Raw genomic sequence first — 21934 nt, 5'->3', positions numbered from 1 at the left:
GGGCAGTTTCTGAATGTGTAATATTTTATTATGTTGAAGGGACGCGGGTGGCGCTGTGGGTTAAACCACAGAGCCTAGGGCTTGCCGATCAGAAGGTCAGCGGTTCGAATCCCCGCGACAGGGTGAGCTCCCGTTGTTCGGTCCCTGCTCCTGCCAACCTAGCAGTCTGAAAGCCCGTCAAAGTGCAAGTAGATAAATAGGTACCACTCCAGCGGGAAGGTAAATGGTGTTTCCGTACACTGCTCTGGTTCACCAGAAGCAGCTTAGTCATGCTGGCCACATGACCCAGAAGCTGTACGTCGGCTCCCTCGGCCAATAAAGCGAGATGAGCGCCGCAACCCCAGAGTCGGTTACGACTGGACCTAATGGTCAGGGGTCCCTTTACCCTTACATATGTTGAAAGCTGCCCAGAGTGGCTGAGGCAACCCAGTCAGATGGACAGAGTAAAATTATAATTTATCATTATTATTATTATTAGTTGTTGTTGTTGTTGTTGTTGTTGTTGTTGTTGTTGTAGCAGGAACTCTTTTTAAAATAATAATAATTTTTGTCATGGGGGGCTGTAATGGATATACACCCAATGCTTGAGCCAAAAAAATCACCTATATCTGTAATCAATAAAGTAGTGGTCATTCCTAACCCAGGAGGACTCCCCTGCCGAACGCCTGAGGGCCCCAGTCCTGCCACTCACCACCTGGCCCAGGGCGGGGCATGAGGAGCTCCATAAAGGACTGCTGCCGCTGCTGCTGGGCAGAGGGGGCTCCTTTTTTTGTTTCTTAAAATTGCTGTTATTTTTTACCTATGTCTTTTTAAACTGTGATAGTGATGCTCTATTCTTAGTTTTAATGTGGAAATTGTTTTCCATTTGGTTGTGTATTTTTTTGATGTGGTTTATTTATTGTTTATGATTTTTGTAATCTTGTCACGTTGTAAGCCGCCTCGAGCATGGTTTCTAACTGTGGAAAGGCGGCGTACAAATAAAATGATGGTGATGATTGTCTGCTTGAGTTTTTTTCAAACAACAAAACCCCCACTGGTGATGATTATTATGGAAAAGAACTGGTGATGGAAAAGAACGTGCCTATTTTCATCGGAGAAAAGTTGGAGGAGCTAGGGTTGCCATAATTCAAAAAGTGAATTGGGGGGGGGGGGCAAAGTTGTGGAGCTTTTTAATGCAAAATCTAAAGTTTTCGAGCTACTTTTAGGGAAATCCGCCAAAATCTAGACATCCGACGTGGGTTTCTATACGTCAGCTGGCGGTGCAACTTGCACAGGGACCGGGGGCTGCCGGTTTCCATGGATGGGGCTCCTTTCCAGCCGCGCCGGGGCGTAGCAAGAGCACATGGCGGCGGCGGCGACTCCACCGCTTCCCCGGCGCCTCCAGCCCGAGTCCCGGCGCTGCCGCCTCGCCGGAAGGAGCCTCCGTCGGGGCCCAGGCGAGCTGGGCGCTGAGTGGCGGCGGCGCGTCACGTGCGCGTCCCGGGCCGGTCTGCTGGCTCTCTTTCCCCGGCGCCGCCTCCTGCCTTTGCCCCCGGCCCGAGAGGCGGCGGTTCCCGGCGGCGGCTGCTCGGCGTCATGTCCCACCAGACCGGCATCCAAGGTACCGACCCCCTTCTCGGGCAGCAGCACCCGCGGCTTCCCCCGGCGCCCCTCCCTAGGCGCTGGATCCTTCCCAATGAATGGCTCCCCGCCTCTCCCCCCCCTCTCTCTACCCTGCACGGAGATCGGGCCAAACTTCCGGCGTCTGAATGCAAAAGTAACTTGGAAGGAGCCGGTTCTTCCTTTCCACCCTCAACTTCATGGCATCCTAAAGCCGGTTCCGAAAGGGGAAGGGCGGCGGCGGCGGCTCAGCCTCTGAGCGCGCGCAGAGTGCCTTTCACCGTGTCCAGAATTGTAGTGCGGCAAGAGGGCCCGAGGGTCATCTAGCCCAACCCCCAGCACTGCGGGAATCCTACCCAACGTGGGATTCGAACCCGCGACCCTGAGACTACAGACTGAGCCACAGCCGTGATTCACCCTCCACCCACCCACTAGGGGAAGAGGGTCCAAGTCAGTGGGTGTGGATTTCAGACGGTCAAATTTGAGCCCCGGCTTGTGCATGCACACGCTCCCTCTTTTAAGATACCGCAAGGGAGCAACTCCTGGGGCCGGTGTTGCTTTGCCCCCCCCCCATAAAATATTTGAAGGGACTGCCCTCCCCCATAAGTGGATGGGCATTGCCATTCAAATGCGCCGCGTCTTGTGATGCATTACGCAGCCCACCCAATTTATCAGATTTAAGTTGGCATCCCTGGTGCACCTTAGTTTTTTTTTAATTGCTTGTTTGCTGCGGACTCAAGTCCAAGGTCCGGGCGACTGAGTCTGATAGTTTGATCCAAATCTAAGGCGGCCTCTTGAGCTAAAAAATCACAAGTCAAAACACACACACACACACACACAAACAAGCCATCCTGCAAAGCGGAGTTTTTGCCCAGTGCAACGTGCTCGGTTGCCCCCGGGGCGATGCTGGGGCGAGGGCGCGCGGGCGACGTGAGCAGATGTCCTCTTCCCGTTAAAGCCGGAGGGGGCGGAGCAGGCTGCCGCTGGCCTCCTTCGACCTGCACCTGCACGCAGACTTGGCGACTGGCGTTGCAAGAGCCTGCGCTGCAAAGCGAGGAGCGACGGTGCTGCAAAGTTCTTCAACTCTCTCCTGCTTGCTTTGCGCTCCAGAATACCATATACAGTATAGGAATATATCACAGCCTGGTCCAGCGTACAGTATATGCATGCGTCAAACTGGAAGGAAAACCCACTGTGGGACTTAACTTCCCCCTAAGAGGAGCCTGATGCAAATCCCCTTGAAATCCCGTAATTCCTAACAGGATCAGGGAGTTCCCAGGTGGTGGTGGTGAGATCAAAGCATAGCTGGGTGAGGTGGAGTTTGGATGCACAGGCAGAAAAATTCAGCAACTGCTGGTTATTAATTGCTGGGTATTGTATTGCTGTGCCGTGGAGAGAAGCTTTGCCAGTTAAATTGCTCCTTTTTTAGATAGGAAAATTAAATAGTGCCAGGGAAAATTAATGCCATATAAACGTGCAAAAGAGACTAGTTGCATCTTTTGAAAGGCTATTGTGTATCGGTGTTCAGATTAAGACGTGTCATTTGGGCTGCGTGATTAGGATTAGGCATGGTTTTTAATGGGTCTTCTGAAAAATTCCTTTTTCTTCTAAGAATTTTCCTGAAAACATTCAAAAGGGGAGGACTTATCCCTGCCCAAAGTGGCTTTGTGGAGCTGACACAATTCAGTGCTTTTGCTTTCCTTAGCCTAAGGAGGCAAAAGATCAATTTACAGTGGTTGTAGCTCAGTAACAGGCACGTGACTCTTTTTGTATGTTAGTTCCTGTAGGAAAATGTTTTTACGTTGCTATGCATGACTCATCTATTAATTGTCATAGCTGGGCAGTTAAAGGCACTATATATATATATATATCCCTAGGAAATTTGAAGTGATGGGTTGTGGCATCAGTAATTGAGACTGTAATCCTAACCCTATTTACCTGGGAATTTACTTCTGAATAGACATGGTTAAGATAGTGTTTGTCAGCTGCAATTCTGTGCTTGCTTACCTGGACACAATCCACAGCACACTAGAGAATAGTACTTACTTCTGAGTAAGCATGCAAAGGATTGTACTGTAAGTATAATGTTGCATTGTTTGAAGTTCAGATGAACACTTTAAGGCAGATACCACTTAGTTTGTTGATCAAAAGGATGCTTATTTTAAAAAATGAACAATATATTTTATTGGTTAAACCACTTGGTGTTAAAAATAAATGCAACCTTTTAATTACATGGAGCTTTTCATCAGGAAAGTTAGTTTACTTGCAGGGATCTCTGTCACAAAACCATCCTGGGGATATCGGTAAAAATTGCTCATATTTGTGCAGGTCCCCTTGTGACCTTTGTTGATTTGTCTGTTTGATAGAAAGCATTCACCTGTCACCAATCTTCTGTGGATTGTAGATTTACCAGTGTCCACAGCCAATACGCACACAAAAAATAGGCCAAAAAAAAGTCCAAACACATCAGATATTGTGGTTAAAGCTTTAGGCTGAGAGTAACATCATATGAAACAATGTAACTTTGTTGCATGGCAGCAAAAGAAATTTAGTAACACCAAAGCGAATTTAGGTGGCACAATTCCTTGCCTGAACCACTATCTTGATGTACACCTAATGAAGTCCACATTTCTTTGACTTGTATACCACTTTACACTTCAAGAGATCTCCTAAGAGATCTCCATATCTCAAGAAAAAAGTCAATATTTATGATAACCCACTCTTCTGCTGATGCCCATAAAGGTACATAGAACAGCTGAGAGCATTTCCTTTCAAATGTTTGCCAAAAAAAGAGCAATATAGCTGAAGCCCTTACTTTAACATTTTGTAATGTTCAGCTGTGCTCTATTGTACCATTTTGTACAAAGTGAATGGGGTCAATCTTCTTTCCTTTTATATTTTTGCAGCTAGCGGCGAAGTCCAAGAAACCTTTGCTAGAGCCAGAAACGGACAATACAGGTTTTTGAAAATAGTTATTGAAAATGGTAAGTGGTTGCTTTCTTAACCTTCGGTTTTCATTTACAGAGTTTCATTTACAAAGAAGCATCGCTTCCCATCTTGAATATACCATTTCTTGAACCAAGGGCTGCTTGTCAATAAGATTTGCTTAAATGTTCGCCACCTTAATATTAATTTTGTGGTTAAATAAAATCATAAACATAATTAACAGTGTAAACCAATACATGTCTACTCGGAAGCAATTCCCCCTGCGTTCAGTACGGCTTACTCCAAAGTAAGCGAGCATCGGACTTCAGGCTTAGAGTACTTTTTTACAATGGTTCACGTAAGATTCATTGTTCTCTAGTAGGATTTTCCCATCAGAGTCAAGGAAAACCAGCATTGACCAATATCTCCCGGTATACTGGTTGCTTTGGGTTGTATCCAGTGCAAGTTCTACTCAGAGTAGATCCACTGAAATTAAGGACCACCTTAATTAAGGACCACTTACTCCTCTTACCTGAAAGAGGAGGGTCTGTAGCTTAGTGGTAGTCATCTGCTCTGCATGAAGAAGATCTCAGGTTCAGCCCCCCCCCCCAATATCTCTAGGTCCAAGGCTGGGAAAGAACCCTACCTGAAATTCTGCAGAGCTGCTCAGGTCAATACCACGTAATAAATAATCTATAGCCATATTAATAATAATAATAATAAGAAGTTTCATTTATACCCCACCCTCCCCGGCCAGAGCCGGGCTCAGGGCAGCTAACACCAGTAAGATTACAGTAAAAACATAATAGGAAAAAAACAACCAATTTAAAATACAGGTTAAAATGCAATTTAAAATATTATTGAGACCTTATAGGCCTGTGTTTTCCTCAGCTGTCAATCTGAAGTTTGTTTCTTTGATGGGTAACCCTGGTTCAGAATTTAAAGTGCTTCCATGATTATGATTATGATTATTATAATTATTTTTAAAAGTTTTATAATATATCTCCAAGGATAAATGCTCGATTTCTTCTTCAATCCCTTGTATCAGTTCTCAATTTCTAAATGCAAAATTGCATTTCAAATATCCCTTTTTAAAAAAATGATGAATATTCATATGTATTAGAGAAATATACAATCTTGGCCTTCTGTCTTTAGACACCTAACATTCCACAGTAATTTTTTATGAAAAGATTAAACTTCTGGCTTCCTACCATTCTGTTAATCGAGTGAATTACTCTTTGTACTACTTCTTTACCCTCTTGTACTTAAGCATTGACTTAGTGTACATTCAGCAGATTTCAAAACAAAGTACAGTATCAGTTTTTGCCTGCCATGTACCAACTCTGTCTTCACAGAACAGCTGACTGTGGGATCAGCAAGACAAGCTGTTGGATCCTGGGAAGCCGATTATGATTCCTTTGTTCTCCCACTCCTTGAAGAAAAGCAGCCATGTTATATTCTTTATAGATTAGATTCTCAAAATGCCCAAGGATATGAGTGGATCTTTATTGCATGGTCACCAGACCATTCTCCTGTAAGTAATGGAATGAAATATCAAGTGACTTTTAAACACAAGTTGAACTTCCAAGCCATGATTGACTGGTTTTTTGTTTTGTTTTTAAGCAAACTATTGATTTCCTTTTAATCCAGGGGTGGGCAACTTAAAAACCCAACTGGTATCAAAGGTCATCCAGCAACGTTGACCAAACTCTGTACAGCCGTACCTTGGTTTGCAAACAAATCGGCTCCTGAACGTCGCAAACCTGGAAGTGACTGTTCTGGTTTGTGAACTATTTTTGGAAGCCAAATGTCTGACGGGGCTTCCGCAGCTTCTGATTGGCTGCAGGAACTTCCTGCAGCCAATCAGAAGCCGCAATTTGGTTTTCAAACATTGAAGTTGAATGGACTTCCGGAACAGATTCTGTTCAACTTGCAAAGTACGACTATATTATATTAATACAGAGCTGGGCAATGTGTGCCCCTCCAGATATTGTTAGACTTCCATCTCCCATCAGCCCCAGCCAGCATGATAAATGGTTAGAGATGATGAGAGTTGTAGCCTGGCAACATCTGTAACAGTTATTTGCTCTCACAACAAGTGTTTGAGCCTCTCCTTCCCCTACACACCCACGTAGCCCCATAGTGCTCTCTCACATGGCTGTGGGCAGTATGGAAATACTTTAACCATATGGATGAAGCCAGACTTACGAGTCCTGGTTAAGAGACAACCAATTAGGTTGGAGAACACAGTTGATCCCTTGAACGTGATTGTAGCAGCCACAACTCTTGCAGTGGAATAACATCCCGGTACCAAGCTACAGGGAACCAGGCAGAGGGCCTTCTCGGTAGTGGCACCAACCCTGTGGAACACCCTCCCACCAAATGTCAAAGAGAACAACAACTATCAGACTTTTAGAAGACATCTGAAGGCAGCCCTGTTTAGGGAAGCTTTTAATGTTTGATGCATTACTGTATTTTAATATTTTGTTGGAAGCCGCCCAGAGTGGCTGGGGAAGCCCAGCCAGATGGGTAGGGTATAAATAATACATCATCATCATCATCATCATCATTATTATTACCATGACTTCTTCTATGCCACTATGTGGGGCTGCTGTATTGGGCTAGTGGTTGAAGGAATGAGATCTTAAAGCACAACAAATGCATTTAGGGGATGAAGCTGGTAACATTTGCTGTTTGGTTCCTCCAGTGATACAGGGTTCGGTGCTCATAGAGTTTTTACGAGCAGTAAGATGGCCAGTACTTCAGTCACAAATGGTGAACTGAGCTTGTTGGTGAAGGTTCACTGGGTTATACCCAGAGCCAGCTTAGCAGTGTCTGCAGTGCGCTGGCAGGCAGTAGTTCTTCAGGGTTTCAGGTGGAGCAGTCCCAGCTATACCTGGAGATGCCAGGGATTGAATCTACATGAGCTGTGGCTGTAGTTTGTCATAGCAGATAGCAAGGCCCAATGGTTTTAGGCCTTTGAGGAGTCACTTTTGTCTGTAACATCCATTTATCTGGCTTCCAAGGCAAAAACTCAATCTTCTCTTGGCAGGTTCGTCAGAAAATGTTGTATGCAGCTACCCGGGCAACCCTGAAGAAAGAATTCGGAGGTGGGCATATTAAAGACGAAGTGTTTGGAACCAACAAGGTGCGTATTCTGCAGAGGGATTTGCTTCTGAGCGACACCTTGGAAGCAACATCTCTTCCATTTCTATGTGGCAACTGAAGTCCACTAAGTCCTGTGCAGGCGTTATAGGCCCCTTGTTGGTTTAACAAGGGAGTAAGAAGCAGGGCTGTGCTGCAGAACTCTGCTCTCAGCATCATGCGCCCTCCTGACATAGATCATAGAATTGTAGCATTGGAGGTGACCCTGAGGATCATCCAGTCCAACCCACTGCGATGCAGGAATATGCAGCTGCCCCATACTGGGATTGAACCTGCAACCTTGGCGTTATCAGCACCATGCTCTAGTCAACTGAGCTATCGGTGTGTGCAGCATGGACATCCATCAGGAAGGGGTCTTTGCATCTCTAGCTGTACATACAGCTGGTTGCACCAAAGCCTCCTCCTTACAGATGTCTGTGCTGCATGCATGGACATCAGGAAAATAGTCTATTGTGTTGGGACTACACCGTAACAGTGCCACTCCTATGTTCACCACAGGATAGCTTTAAAAGAGCATTAGATAAATTCATGGAGATCAAAGTTATCAATAGCCATGATGACTATGTTCTGCCTCCACGGTCAGATGCATTATGTGTCAGAATGCCAGTTTCTGGGAACCGCAGGTGGGCAAAATGCTGCTCCACTCAGGTCCAGCCTTTAAGCTTCCTGCGGGTATCTGGTTGCCCACTGTGAAAACAGGATGATGATAAGAATAAGAATAAGAATAAATTTATACCCCACCCTCTCTGGCCAGGGCTGGGCTTAGGGCGGCTAACACAGAATATAAATTCCAATAAAACGTAATAGGAAAAAAAACCCAGTTAATTAAAATACGGCTTAAAACACATCTTAAAATGTAGCCTCATTTTAGTAGTAGTCCATAAATCAAGACCATAAAGGGAGGAAACATCAGATATTCACCCGAGCCAGCTATCCATGATGGTCCTACATGGGCCAGTAAAAAAGGCAAGGGAAAATTTATATACCAAATCCCATATAAGGGGCCAGAGTGAGTCCAAGCTGAAGGCCAGGCGGAACAGCTCCGTCTTGAAGGCCCTGCGGAAAGATGTCAAATCCCACAGGGCCCTGGTGTCTTGTGACAGAGCATTCCACCAAGTCAGGGCCTGTGCTGAAAAGGCCCTGGCCTTAGTTGAAACCAATCTAACCTCCTTGAGGCTCAGGACCTGCAAAGTGTTGTTATTTTTGGACCTTAAGGTCCTCTGCGGGGCACACCAGGAGAGGCGGTCCCATAGGTATGAGGGTCCTAGGCCGCATAGGGCTTTAAAGGTTAAAACCAGCACCTTAAACCTGACCCTGTACTCCACCGGGAGCCAGTGCAGCTGGTAAAGCACTGGATGAATGTGGTCCCATGGCGAGGACCCCATAAGGAGTCTCGTCACGGCATTCTGCACCCCCTGGAGTTTCTGGGTCAGCTTCAAGGGTGGCCCCACGTACAGTGAGTTACAATAATCAAGTGTGGAGGTGACCGTCGCATGGATCACTGTGGCCAGATCAGGGCGAGAAAGGTAAGGGACCAACTGTTGCACTCAGTGGGTCCTTGGTCTAATCCAGCAGGTTTATCCCACATTCTTAACACAGGAGCCAAAAGGCCCACATAGCACTGTCATAAAGCTGTTCTTATAGTCAGAAGATCCCAAGTTGGGAAGCTTCAGAGGAGAATTTGGAAACTTGGGGGAAACGGCTGGGTTTTTTGTGTTCGCAGGAAGATGTTTCGCTGAACGGTTACCGAAAGTACTTGGTAACTCAGTCCTCGCCTGCCCCTCTGACCGCAGCCGAAGAAGAACTTCGACAGATCAAGATTAACGAGGTATTGCACTTAGGCTTGGGAGCCAGGCATTTCTACAAGGCTGAAGGAAAGACAGAAGTAGGCCAAATTGTGAAATAGCTTCAGAGAGCCTACCAGGGTGGGTGGGGGCTGCTTCTAGTCCTAATTACCTTGTGCATAAACATCAGCACAAATAATGAATCTCCCAGGTTTGGTTTTGAATGTCTGTGACTGTTTATGCTTTGAGGGGAAGAATTTCTTCCAAGACCCGCTATAAAACAGTAGCCACGAGCACTAATTTCAGGAATTAAAATTTGCCACACTATCTCCTGCATACATTCGTTTAGTTGGTGAAGAAAGCAAAATGAGGATCTTACAGTAGCCCTGAAATCTCTCCTCCAAAAGCTTTTTTAAAAAATGTTTTTTTCTGGTGTCTACCAGCCCATCCACTTATTATTCCACATAAATTCTTTGCATTGAAACAAATCCCCTATTTTTCTGTCTGACTCTCACACAGAAAGAGAGACAAACTTTCCACTCTCCTGTGTCAGCCCTATTTGGCACGCTGCCGTTTCCTTTTTGTGAAGAAAACCCTCTTAAAGCCTCATTAAGAAATAAAGGTTTTGATGAGTACGGAACAGTTTAAAGTTCAAGATTTGAAATTCTACCACGAGGATCCTCCTCCTCTTTTGCATATGAATTTTCCAAATGGCTCTACTTTGTGTGGAGCACAAACAGGATTCTCTAAGCTGTCACCTTTTTCAAGCTGCTTTGCTCTCTTGTTTTTCTTTTCAGGTACAAACTGACGTCAGTGTTGACACTAAGCACCAGACTCTACAAGGTGTAGCATTCCCTATAGCTAAAGAAGCCCTTCAGGCACTGGAAAAACTGAAAAACAAGCAGCTTAACTATGTGCAATTGGTGAGTAAGCAGTTTCATCCTTTGAAGGTAATCCTGAACGTTACGAGCGTAGTTTTCTCATTGTTGTTTGTGGAAATAGAAAAGGGACTCTGTTTTTTAAAATTCCACATCTTATTACAAGCCGGATTTCTTATTACAAGTCTGGGTGGTGAACAGTTTGCCTCAATGGGCCAGATCCTTATCAGGATCAAATTTCACCAGTGAGTGTCATTTTGCCATCACATGATTGACAGGTGGGCGGGGCTGCCCACCTGCCACAATTCCTCTTTGTGGGATTCCCTCTTGGGAATCACATCGTGAGACCTATTGTCAACTCAATGCTGGCACTTTGGGAAGATCTGAGCATCGGACTAGCAAATTGCTTCTCTCCTCCCTCCCATGGAAATGGAGGGGGTGGGGAAACAAGGCTGGAGTTTGCAAGTGACAGCAGCGAGCTGGGCTCTTCCATTTTGCTGCTTTTGCATGCAAAATGTAGTTTTATTTCTCTCCTCCGCACTGTGTGACAGGGGTGAGAGAAAAAGCTGCATTTTGAAAGCAAAAGCAGCAAAGCAGAGAAGCCCCACAGCAGTGGTACCTCAGATTAAGTACTTAATTCGTTCCAGAGGTCCATACTTAACCTGAAACTGTTCTTAACCTGAAGCACCACTTTAGCTAATGGGGCCTCCCGCTGCTGCTGCGCCGCCGGAGCACGATTTCTGTTCTCATCCTGAAGCAAAGTTCTTAACCTGAAGCACTATTTCTGGGTTAGCGGAGTCTGTAACCTGTAGCGTATTTAACCTGAGGTACCACTGTATTGCTGTCACTTGTAAACATCCACACCAAGCAGGTTCAGCCTCTCTTTTCATCAGCTGATTGGGAGGGGGAAGGTGGGAAATCCTGCTTAGTGCTGAGTTCAGCTGTGCAATAAAGCTCTCCCTTCTCATCTGCTGAAGCCGGGGGTAGAATACTGCCTAGCTGTGGATTCCAAAAGCGCCATTTGAAGCATTTCCCCCCTCCTTCTTTCAGTGGAGGAGGTGGGTTGCTTCAGAGAATCGTTGGGCCAAGATCGGCCCACAAGATTTCCCCCGCTCCTGCTCTAGTGGTATTTTGCTTGAATCAGAACGGCTTTTGCTACGCGTCTTAATTCCAACCAATATTATGTGTGCTAACAGCAAATTGATATGAAAAATGAAACGATCGAACTGGCTAGTACACTCCCAACGGAGCTGAAGGACTTGCCGAAAAGAATTCCAAAAGACTCGGCACGGTACCATTTTTTCCTCTACAAACATTCCCACGAAGGAGACTACTTGGAATCAATAGGTATGCAAGTATTTCTGTGTATGAACTTGAGTAGGTCTTTATAGCAGCAAGATTGATTTAGGGGTTTTTTCCAGCTTAGTATCCCATACACACACACGCACACGCACACGCACACGCACACGCACACACACACACACACACACACACACAGTGTCCCTACTTATGGTAATTCGTTCCGGAGGTCTGTTCTTTACCTGAAACTGTCCTTAACCTGAAGCACCACTTTAGCTAATGGGGCCTCCTGCTACCGCCACGCCGCTGCATGATTTCTGTTCTCATCCTGAAGCAAAGTTCTTAACCCAAGGTACTATTTCTGGGTTAGCAGAGTCTGTAACCTGAAGCATATGTAACCCGAGGTACCAGTGTGTGTGTGTGTGTGTGTGTGTGTGTGTGTGTGTGTGTGTGTGTATGGTCTTCCAGTCTTAGAAAGGAAGTGCTTAATCATTCAACCTTTGCAACAAGTCTTATTAAAGGATTATATTAGGAATAATCTTTCACCGCTTGAAACATTCTGCAGTTTTTATCTACTCCATGCCGGGCTATATGTGCAGTATACGAGAACGGATGCTCTACTCTAGCTGCAAGAGTCCTCTACTAGAAATTGTAGAAAGACAACTGTGGATGCAGATCATCAGAAAGGTAAGGGGGTTGTGTAATTTTTGTGCTGCGCCATCCCACAGATGTAGGTCCCTGCATGCTTGTTCTTCTCATTTATTTTTACCTGAGAGATGGATGGAACAGACAGTGCTGAGCACTGTTGCACAAAGACTGTGCACGTACAGAAGTGCAGGGGTTTGGAACGCAAATTTGGATGGCCTGCCAAATCTTGGGTTCCCCCATTTTTGGCATACTGTTTCACCAGCAGGCTGGGCCTGCTCAGCTGCCAATGAGCTGCTATCACTATGATGCAAGGTGATCCATTTTTCCTATGGATAACTAGATGCACCTATGTCCATTGATTTCAATAGACTTAGGTTTACCTAATCCTGCAGAAGATTGGACTACATTTTTTTAATGTTATCCTTTCTATTCTCTGTTAGCCAAGTTTAACCAATATAAAATAACCACTAGTTAACTCTGACCCACCAATAGATGGTTCTGCATGCTATTTCATACAGCGCCATCAAGAGTACATGGTGCTTTATAGCCATGCAGGGGGGGGGATCCAATTATATTTTATTAAATTTCAACATTTTAAACATATACAGTCAAAACACAATTTTGTATTTTCTCTCATTTTTCTTGACTTCCCACCTCTTTTCCCAGTTGTTGTTTCTTTACTTCTGCTGCACCCTATCTTCTATCTATCAAATAATAACCATAATGTTATAAACGAAGTACTTTGGTTGCTCATAGCTCAAATCCTGCTTGCCCGTTCATCATACTATAATATTTCTTTAAATAGTCTGGAAAAGGCATCCATTCTTCATAAAACACTCAGCCATGCAAAGATGTTACACTGATGGCGACTCTCATGTGTTTCTTTGGATGAGAGTCATAAGGCGTACGAAACTGTCAGCAGTGCAGGAACCAAATCCTTTGCATTTATCCTTACGCTTCTTCTCCAAATCACTTAGATTGAAATCGGCGATGGGGAAGAGTTAACTGCTGACTTCCTTTATGAAGAAGTTCATCCCAAGCAACATGCACACAAGCAGAGTTTTGCTAAGCCGAAAGGACCCGCAGGCAAAAGGGGAATCCGAAGGCTGATCAGGGGCCCGGCAGAAGCCGAAACACCTACTGACTAAATGCAGCGCCGGGAACAGAAGCGTTACGGTGGGGGTTAGGGAACCCACCCTAGCCTTTAGAAATGAACTGAAAGCATTCCACACCCCTCTTTTTCCAGGAGAATAAGGTGACCTGTGATTTTTCGCTGCACTTGAGACGCCACCTTAGATGTTACAAGGTCCACAGCCTGTGGTTGTAATGAATTCGGTTAAACTAAAACTAGAAGCTTGTATAAGGTTAATTCTAATATGAATTAATATCATAGCCTTACAGTTCCAACACTACTCTATATGTAACATATATAGGTCTGAAGTCAGTTTAGTGACAACACAAAATGGATCATTAGCTAGATATTGAATTTTTCTCTCTCGCATTATCTACTTTTTAGGGAGCTGCTGCTTTAGAATAAAAATTGGCAGGACTGGGCCCTGTTTTTCTCCATTGTACTTCCCCTGTCCTTCTACAAACTAACAGTGCAATATTTTATTCCACTGTTTTCATACCATGATCCTAAACATTTATTTGGAAGCAAATTCCATGGAGATCCATGGGCCTTTATTCCAACTAGATGTTTAAGATCTGGCTGCCGCAAGACTGAAACCTGACTCATTTGATACAGGGACCCAAAATTATATTCTTTGTAGCCTTCTAACAATACATTTCTGGTCTTCTGAGAGAATAACACTATTATTTTTTACATAAATCATGTTTGGCAATAAAGTTAAGCACTACATGTTTGAAAAATGTGATTCTGTAAGCAACACCAAGTGCTATGAAATAAGAGTTTTCACCATCCAAATCATTCTGATCTAATTAAATTATGAAAACTGCTGTGATGTGATTGACTCTCAGTTCTGGCCCGGTTCATGAGCAAACCATTAAGCGTATCCTCATGTGTTTCTTGTATCTAAGTAAAGATGTTCTCCAGGCAGCAGGTATGAAATAACAAAATGGTTGTAGTTTGAGACAAACTAATATGTTTAGGTTGAGGAAGCAAGCTTTTCCCAGCTGATTTAATGCAGTCGGATTAAGCAAAAACTATCTGTTTCTGTTGAACAACAGCCACAGCTGATGCAAACCATGAACAACTGCTTCCCAGTAAGTGAACAGTTAAAGTACACATATGGTCACCATCCCAGCTTTCTACGTTAAATAATCTGTGCTTCTTACTGAGGTCCCCAAATGTTTATCTCCTAGCCATTTTTAGCAGTTTTTGGAAGTAAATTCTATTGAATTCACTAGGGCTTTATGTAACCGACATTCCCTGCCTTAGTTGGTCTTTCTTAACCTTCAGATCACTAAACTGCTTCCGTGGCCTTTTGTCTCTCCCTCCCAGTATAAATGGTAGGCGAGAGCTTGTTTTAAAGGAAACAATTTGTTTAAATTTAAAAGGTTGCTGAAAAGAAAGCGTTTCACCTTTCCATGGAACTTTCGCAGATCACTGTTAATCACAAACGTTTGGCTCTCTTGTAATGTCAGCATATTAATGCCGCTCTACTGTGATCATGGCTAAACACTTCCTTACTGGAATAACAAAAGGACTGAGTTGTAAGCTAATTTGGATGGCAACCTGCCATCACTGCTGTAGATCAAGAATGGTGCTGCTGGGGTATCCCTGACCTACAGCCAAGAATGGTATCCCTGACCTATAGCCAAGCTGTATGGGGCTGAAGGGCGTTGGAATCCAATGAAATCTAGAGGACCACAGATTCCCCATCCCTGCTGTAGGTTGTTCCAGGTTCAGTGCAGGAATAGCCCACCAGATGTTGGGACTCCAACCTACCAGCCCCAGCCAACCTGGCCAATAGTGAGAGATGATGGGAACTGTACTCCAGCAACACATGGAGCATGCCATGTTGGTTACTCCCTGAAATGAAGACACTGCATTTTACTTCGGTTCTGCTAGGGGAATAGTTCCCTCTTTACAGTAGCAGCATAGCTTGCTTCTTCCAAAACGCTCCAATAAATTTGAACCCAGGGGAGCTGGTGGAAGGACTTCAGAACTTCACTTCCTGTCCTAAAATGGCATTGGCTGGAACAATGAGATTGCGGCTATGCTCTTTCGGCAACATGGAACTGCTGCTAATGAAAAACGGCATAGGCTCCTTGGTTTAAAACAGAATGGGAAAACCCCCGAAATGTGCCTTCTATTGCATATTTTAACACATGCATCACTAGACAGTTTTGCATAGTGAATTGCTGCAGATTAAGCAGACATGTTTTAACTGCATAACTATTGCTAATCTTTTCCATGGAACAAATGGTGTACAAAGGCGATGATTTGTAACTGAGTGTCCCACGTCGAACCCTAATACTTTTGTCTTTTGCAGCCCATGACAAATAGCACATTGTTCTTAGTTCTTATCTTCTCAAGATAAGCAGGCGTTGGCATTCGTGCACCAAGAAAACTGCTGTAGAAGGGTAATTCAAGGAATCTAAGAGGCTGTTTTAGCAGGAGCATGGAGTGCATGAAATGTGGCTGCAGTTAACCATTAGGGATATGTTATTCTGAAACTAGCCAAGTGTCTTATCACTGGGGTGGGTCAGACTGCAAAGGGCAGGGCCAGGTGACTGCACGATATGATAGGGGTCGGGTGACGGCCTTTCCACTTTCCTGTCACTGTGACAGTGGAACGAAGAGAACTGCTTTCCAAGCACAACATTTCAGTGGATCCTGACTACTGAAAAGGATCATGTCTTTGCCCCCGCCCCAAAAATCCACACCAGCGCCACTTCATGCAGGACTTCTGCCAGGTCTAAATGGGCCCAGATTCCCCACTGCTGTGCTACCCCTTGTGACGTGTGTTCTAGGCTAGTCCAGTGATGAAAAAAACTCACCTTCCTCTGGCCCCAAATACATTATCATTTATTAAACTTGTATACCACCCTTCATCTGTAGATCCCAGGGCAGTGCACAGCACAGAAATACAAGACAAAAATACACAACAAGAACAAGAAAAAAAGAAAACAATAACTCCCCAATCTTCCCTCCCCCAAGCATATTTAAAAGGATAGAGGATGTTAGTTGGCCAAAGACCTGGATAAAAAGGAATGTTTCTGCCTGGCATCTAAAGGTGTATAACGAAGGCATCAGGCAAACCTCCTTGGGGAGATCATTCCACAAACAGGAAGCCACTGCAGAGAAGGCCAGTTCTTGTGTTGCCACCCGCTGGACCTCTTGTGAAGGAGGCACATGAAGAAGGGCCTCAGAAGATGATCTCAGGGTCCAGGTAGGTTCATATGGAGAGTGTCGTTCCTTGAGGTCTTGCAGTTCTGTTTATGAGGCTTCTGCTCTTCTCTGTGCTGTTCTCCACTGCCTGCATGTATTTACAAAGGCACAATAAGTGCATCATTTCACCCACTGCAATGCTGAGTTTCTGCCCTGTCATTTTTCACCTGATGTATCTTCAGAAGTGGGGTTATAGGCAGACACATCATCATGCTATAATCAATGAGTCGCCTGACCAAAATAAAATCTAGGAAAGCATGCCAGGGATGAAATTTATTCTACATTGATCAACCCTGAGTGTCTGTTAATTAAATATTAACATACTAGGAGATGGGCAGTGAATATCTTAGAAAAGTTTTGCAAAATAATTTATGGAAAAAACTTGCTTTGAAAAACATATGCAGTTAGACTAAAGTACTGAATAAACTGATTTTGATTATAGGTACTTATGTTCATCTTTTAGATGTTATCTTCTGGCTGAATAAATGAATTCTTTCATCACCTACTTTGAATTTATAAAGGCTCTCGAGTCATTGTCTCATGAATATACTGTATCTCAAAGTCATCATATGCATTAAGTAGAAACAAGAACTGGAAAAGAAAATACAGGAACTGAAAAGGAAAATACAATGTCCATGGTGTATTTGGTGTCTTCCATCTTAGAAAAGGGTAGCAGAGTTGTTTGACAGCACAAAATGGTTGTTTGATAGTCCAAGTTGATGTGCCATCATAAGTAGGATTGATTCTCTAAAACTCTTCAGAAGGTACAATGGTGCAAAAAAGAAGAAATAACAGAGGGCAATTCACATACTCTATGGTTATCCTTGTATGCCTATGTGGCTTTATGCTGACAAAAATACAATGGCGGAACAGGTTCACAGTTTCATGGTTCCCATGAGAACCGTGAAATATACTTCTTGAAAAAGATTGGCGTTGGCTTCATGAGCCAACAGAGCCATTTAGGTCACAGCTGGAGCACATAATTTGGCAAGGAGCTTAGCACTTTCTGAATATTAGCATAGCCTTTTCAAAAACATCTTTGAGACCATGAATTTGGTATAGCCTGCACGCTTGCAAGCCTGGTAAAAATCCCCGAACCAGAAGCACAGGTATATACAAATCTGGATTGTTCATAGCAGACATGTATCATTGCCACTTCCTCCACTTAACAAGGTTGGCAAAGGCTCAAGCACATTTGTGCAGCTTACAAAATGGATTTTTCACCTGGCACGGGATGCCGAGTGTGTTGGACCATGCAGTCCTAGCTCTCTCTAAACTGCTGCTCTAGGTTTAAGGACTATTTACAGAAATATTGCAAAATTAATGAACTTTGAAAGATGCTGGATTGAATTTATGTGGTCTCTAGCTGTTATGATAAAAAGAAATGGGATAAATATTGTTTAAGTCATAAAATTTTAAAAAGTTGATTGGAAAATAAGGTGTTAGTTAAAAGGAATGTTAAGAGATTAGGATTTGCTGGATAATCATTTTGAACTAGAAAACAAGAAGGGGAGGTATGAGGAAGTCAAAGAAACATGTTATTGAAAATTGATATCGAAATTGATTTGTTTTTAATATTTTTCTTTTTCTTTTTTGTTTGTATAAAATTGAAAAATCGAATAAATATTTATAAAAAAAATAAATAAACTGTTGCTCTAGGCACCCCCGTTTCACTTGCCTTTATATGGCTTGAGCTATGCGAACGGCAGCCTCATTAGCTGCTGCGTTTTTCCACAGGAGAACAGCTTAGAGATCTACTTGCCCACGCTACAGGCAGCTTTTGCTTATTCTGTTTCATCTCACCAAGTTTGCTTTGCTCCCTTTTAAAGTCAGACTGCAATTGCCATTGGTAGAACTGATAAAAACGGCCTCGTTTCTGCATCTGGCACAAATCGGAATAAGTTGCCCAATTAAAATCATCAGCGATTGTTTTTATATAGTTTGAAAGTGGGGACGGGGAAGCGACAGTACCATCCCAGCATCAAGCTGTTTGACCATCCCAGCTGTTCATTTTTATTATTATTAGTTGCTTGCAAGTGTTAGCTGTTATTTCAGAAATCAATTACAGAAGCAGCAAGTACCGTATTTTTCGCTCTATAAGACGCACCAGACCACAAGATGCACCTAGTTTTTGGAGGAGGAAAACAAGAAAAAATATTCTGAATCCCAGAAGCTAGAACAGTAAGAGGGATCGCTGCGCAGTGAAAGCAGCAATCCCTCTTGCTGTTCTGGCTTCTGGGATAGCTGCGCAGCCTGCATTCGCTCCATAAGACGCACACACATTTCCCCTTACTTTTTAGGAGGGAAAAAGTGAGTCTTATAGATCAAAAAATACGGTATACCCAATTCCTCTGATTCCATTTACTTTTGATTAGGCACACTGGCAAGTCTGGAAGATGGGCTCCAGCAGCTATAGTTTTCAAGAGGGGGGAAAAAAATCAAGATTGACAAGTCGGCTGAAGACAACTTTCTTAAGCAGTTTTAGTCAAATAGATGCCAACAGGAAACCAGGAAACTGCTAGCGTGGATTTGCACGTAATAGTGCAGCTCTTGCACCTTCTTGTTATTGGAGTGTCACACACGAGCTTAGAACAAGGTGGATCAGAAAGCTGCTCATACAGAAAGATTTCAGAATTGTAGCAGAGATGCTTAAGGAATGTATCAACACCTGGATTTCTGCTAGAAGGAGCCAAACCTACAGTGGTGTTCTCCAAGCTGCAGGCAGGCAGAATTGAGGGTGATAAGTTTGCTAGGACAACAGCATACACATAAGGCTGTCAAAAAGGTGTCCCTCTTGTACAGTCCAAGATCCATGACAAAGTAACCGGGCCTCAAAATAACATTCCCTTTTTAAAGAAGTCTATGAAATTGTAAGCAACGGCACAGGAACACAAATGTAAAATTTGCATCTAAGTCCATTTGCCCCCTTATCAGGTGGGCGGCTTTGCAGGCAAGCCCTGGAAAACCGGCCTATCACAGGCCAGATCGTATCCCTGCCAAATGGACCAATGGCAGTAGGTGTTAATGGGCGTTCCCCTGGGCATGGGACCAACCGACCAATCGTGGCCCTTTGTGCTGTGCTCAGGGGAAGTTTAAATGTCTGGCTGGTGGGGCCTTTCAGCCTTTCTCTTGCCGCACCGGTCCTCCCACCCTCCCTCAGATTAGGGTTTTTCAGGGATGGTTTGACCTTCCTATGGACAATATCAGTGGCCTAATTTTCAAGGGCCGGGCAGGAATTTCCCCCACTTAGCTAATTGGCATCACCATTTGGGTTTTCGCCTACCTCATAGGAAGCGTCACAACTTCGTAAGGCGGATAGGCATTGGGTAAACCTAGTATTGTTTGGAGGGGGGGCTGTAGCCTAACTCTCCACAGGTAAGGGTATCCTGTTAAAAGGATCCAGAAGGAAGAGCTCCTGCCCGATGCCCAGGCGGGGGCGAAGGTCATACCACTCCTCCAACGGGAACTGCTTGGGGGATACCCTGATTTGACCTAGGTCCTAGGGCATCCCCCCCCCCCAGTTTCACCCTTAGAAACACTCCCAGCGAGTGGGAGTGACGTGCAGTTGCTTATCCCAATGCCTATGGACAAACCTCACATCTGTAACCAATAAAGTTGTGGCCTTATTTGATCCCAAACCAATATCCTGTGTTGTGTCTAGTTTTTTACACCTTAGGGAACAGAGTGGTCACAAGGCCTCAGTACGTCAGTGGACTTGCTTTTAAGTCACAGCACAGGAGAGACCTTACTCAGCCAGCAGGTCTTGCAAGTGTTGTCTGACCTGCAAGGGAAGCAGAAATATAAATTCACACTCGCCAAATGTAAACACACTCTCAAAAGCCATACAAAGGACAAGAGCATAAAAATATCCTGGTACCGTCTTACTATCTGGCCTCCTGTTCTTTTTTTCATGCAGACACTGGCATGCAACTGAATACATCTGTTCAATTGATGCAATATTCCAGCTGCTCATCTTTTCATCAACATAATCTTGAATCGTCTTTTCTTCATCTTCAATTTCCTCTTTGATAGACAGCTGTTTGGAAGCAGAAATAGCGTCAGAGGAAGAGCAGGACTATGAAGGCAGGGAGGGAAGATAAGCCCAAGGAGGAGGAACCATAAAGTCCCTAGCCCTGCCACATTCACACAAGCCAAGACAGAAAGAGAGGGTAGTCGCTTTTTATTCCCCACCCCATATCAATGGTTCCTCTTTATTTATTTCTCCTCCCATCAGTTTGATCTGAATGCTGCCCATACTCTGTAACCAACTCTGGCTTGTTGTCCTGTTGCTTAATGCCTCTCCTGGAAAAAACAAGTGTTTTGCCCTAGTGCAACATGACTTTAGTTAAAGAAATCCCAACGTGTAGTCCTTGGCTCTAGTTGCATGCTCATGCAGACATTGTAGTAAAGGTAAAGGGACCCCTGACCATTAGGTCCAGTCGTGGCCGACTCTGGGGTTGCAGCGCTCATCTCGCTTTATTGGCCGAGGGAGCCAGCGTACAGCTTCTGGGTCATGTGGCCAGCATGAATAAGCCGCTTCTGGCGAACCAGAGCAGCGCACGGAAACGCCGTTTACCTTCCCGCCGGAGCGGTACCTATTTATCTACTTGCACTTTGATGTGCTTTCGAACTGCTAGGTTGGCAGGAGCAGGGACTGAGCAACGGGAGCTCACCCTGTCACGGGGATTCAAACCGTTGATCTTCTGATCGGCAAGCCCTAGGCTCTGTGGTTTAGCCCACAGCGCCACCTGCGCTGTGGGCTAAACCACCAATCATAGTAACACACTTTAATTACAACAAGACAATGGTCTTGTTGTAATTCACTGACATTCTAGTCAATGTGAACTCCTGCCAGAATTCTTGTTTTAACCTAAGTCATGGTCTATTGATGCTGCAGATTCTTCAACAGGCTTGACACAGCAGCTAACTTCTAGTTTGCTGAAAAATGCAATGTGTATTTATTCTAAACGTATCTCTAGAAGAATAAATTACCAATAATTGGGGGTCCCGGTTTTCATCCACAGGAGTAAGTCCAGTTATTATTTCAAGTAACACCTAAAAGAAAGATAATCAGAAAACAAGAACAACAAAAAAAGTGAAATGCATGTCATGAATTACTATCAGAAACCAGTGCACAGAACCACTCAATGAAAAACCTTGTGTAACGAAAGGTTTTAAAAGAAAGGGTTGTTAGGCCTTCCTTCAACAATTGATCCCAAGGCAGCTGATACTCTCTTTGCTGAACCTGCCTATTATCAGACTACTAGCCTTGCACATAT

The 21934-nt window shown here is 44.2% G+C and overlaps 2 protein-coding genes across 5 annotated transcripts in view; one reads left to right on the top strand and one right to left on the bottom strand.

Annotated features, from left to right (window-relative positions):
* Nucleotides 1–1472: 1472 nt before the first annotated feature.
* On the top strand, nucleotides 1473–14257 carry TWF1 (twinfilin actin binding protein 1). Of its 2 annotated transcripts, none has more exons than XM_083574696.1 (9): nucleotides 1473–1600; nucleotides 4506–4583; nucleotides 5880–6058; nucleotides 7577–7672; nucleotides 9413–9517; nucleotides 10271–10396; nucleotides 11548–11698; nucleotides 12216–12337; nucleotides 13276–14257. In XM_083574696.1, the coding sequence occupies exons 1-9, from the start codon at nucleotides 1576–1578 to the stop codon at nucleotides 13444–13446; spliced, it is 1053 nt and encodes a 350-aa protein (XP_083430822.1). In that variant the 5' UTR covers nucleotides 1473–1575; the 3' UTR covers nucleotides 13447–14257. The 2 variants fall into 2 exon arrangements, with proteins under 2 accessions (XP_083430822.1, XP_083430821.1); XM_083574695.1 differs by having other exon boundaries at nucleotides 1477–1600; nucleotides 5885–6058.
* Nucleotides 14258–16284: 2027 nt separating this feature from the next.
* IRAK4 (interleukin 1 receptor associated kinase 4) overlaps nucleotides 16285–21934 on the bottom strand; it is a 14694-nt gene continuing 9044 nt past the window's right edge. The window contains exons 10-14 of one of the 3 annotated variants that reach the window (XM_083574576.1): nucleotides 21648–21710; nucleotides 20533–20691; nucleotides 20405–20436; nucleotides 19021–19065; nucleotides 16285–16743 (exon numbers count right to left, since the gene is read on the bottom strand). In XM_083574576.1, coding sequence (XP_083430702.1) covers nucleotides 16704–16743; nucleotides 19021–19065; nucleotides 20405–20436; nucleotides 20533–20691; nucleotides 21648–21710 — 339 coding nt within the window. In that variant the 3' untranslated portion in view covers nucleotides 16285–16703. Of the gene's footprint in view, nucleotides 16744–19020; nucleotides 20437–20532; nucleotides 20692–21647; nucleotides 21711–21934 lie in introns of all 3 variants that reach the window. The other 2 variants (XR_014539286.1, XM_083574577.1) reach the window with 2 other exon arrangements.

The sequence above is a fragment of the Podarcis filfolensis genome, assembly GCF_964270895.1.
Source record: "Podarcis filfolensis genome assembly, chromosome: 10".
Taxonomy (NCBI): domain Eukaryota; kingdom Metazoa; phylum Chordata; class Lepidosauria; order Squamata; family Lacertidae; genus Podarcis; species Podarcis filfolensis.
The sequence above is the reverse complement of the archived record's forward strand: the minus strand, read 5'-3'. Positions and strand labels throughout refer to the sequence as shown.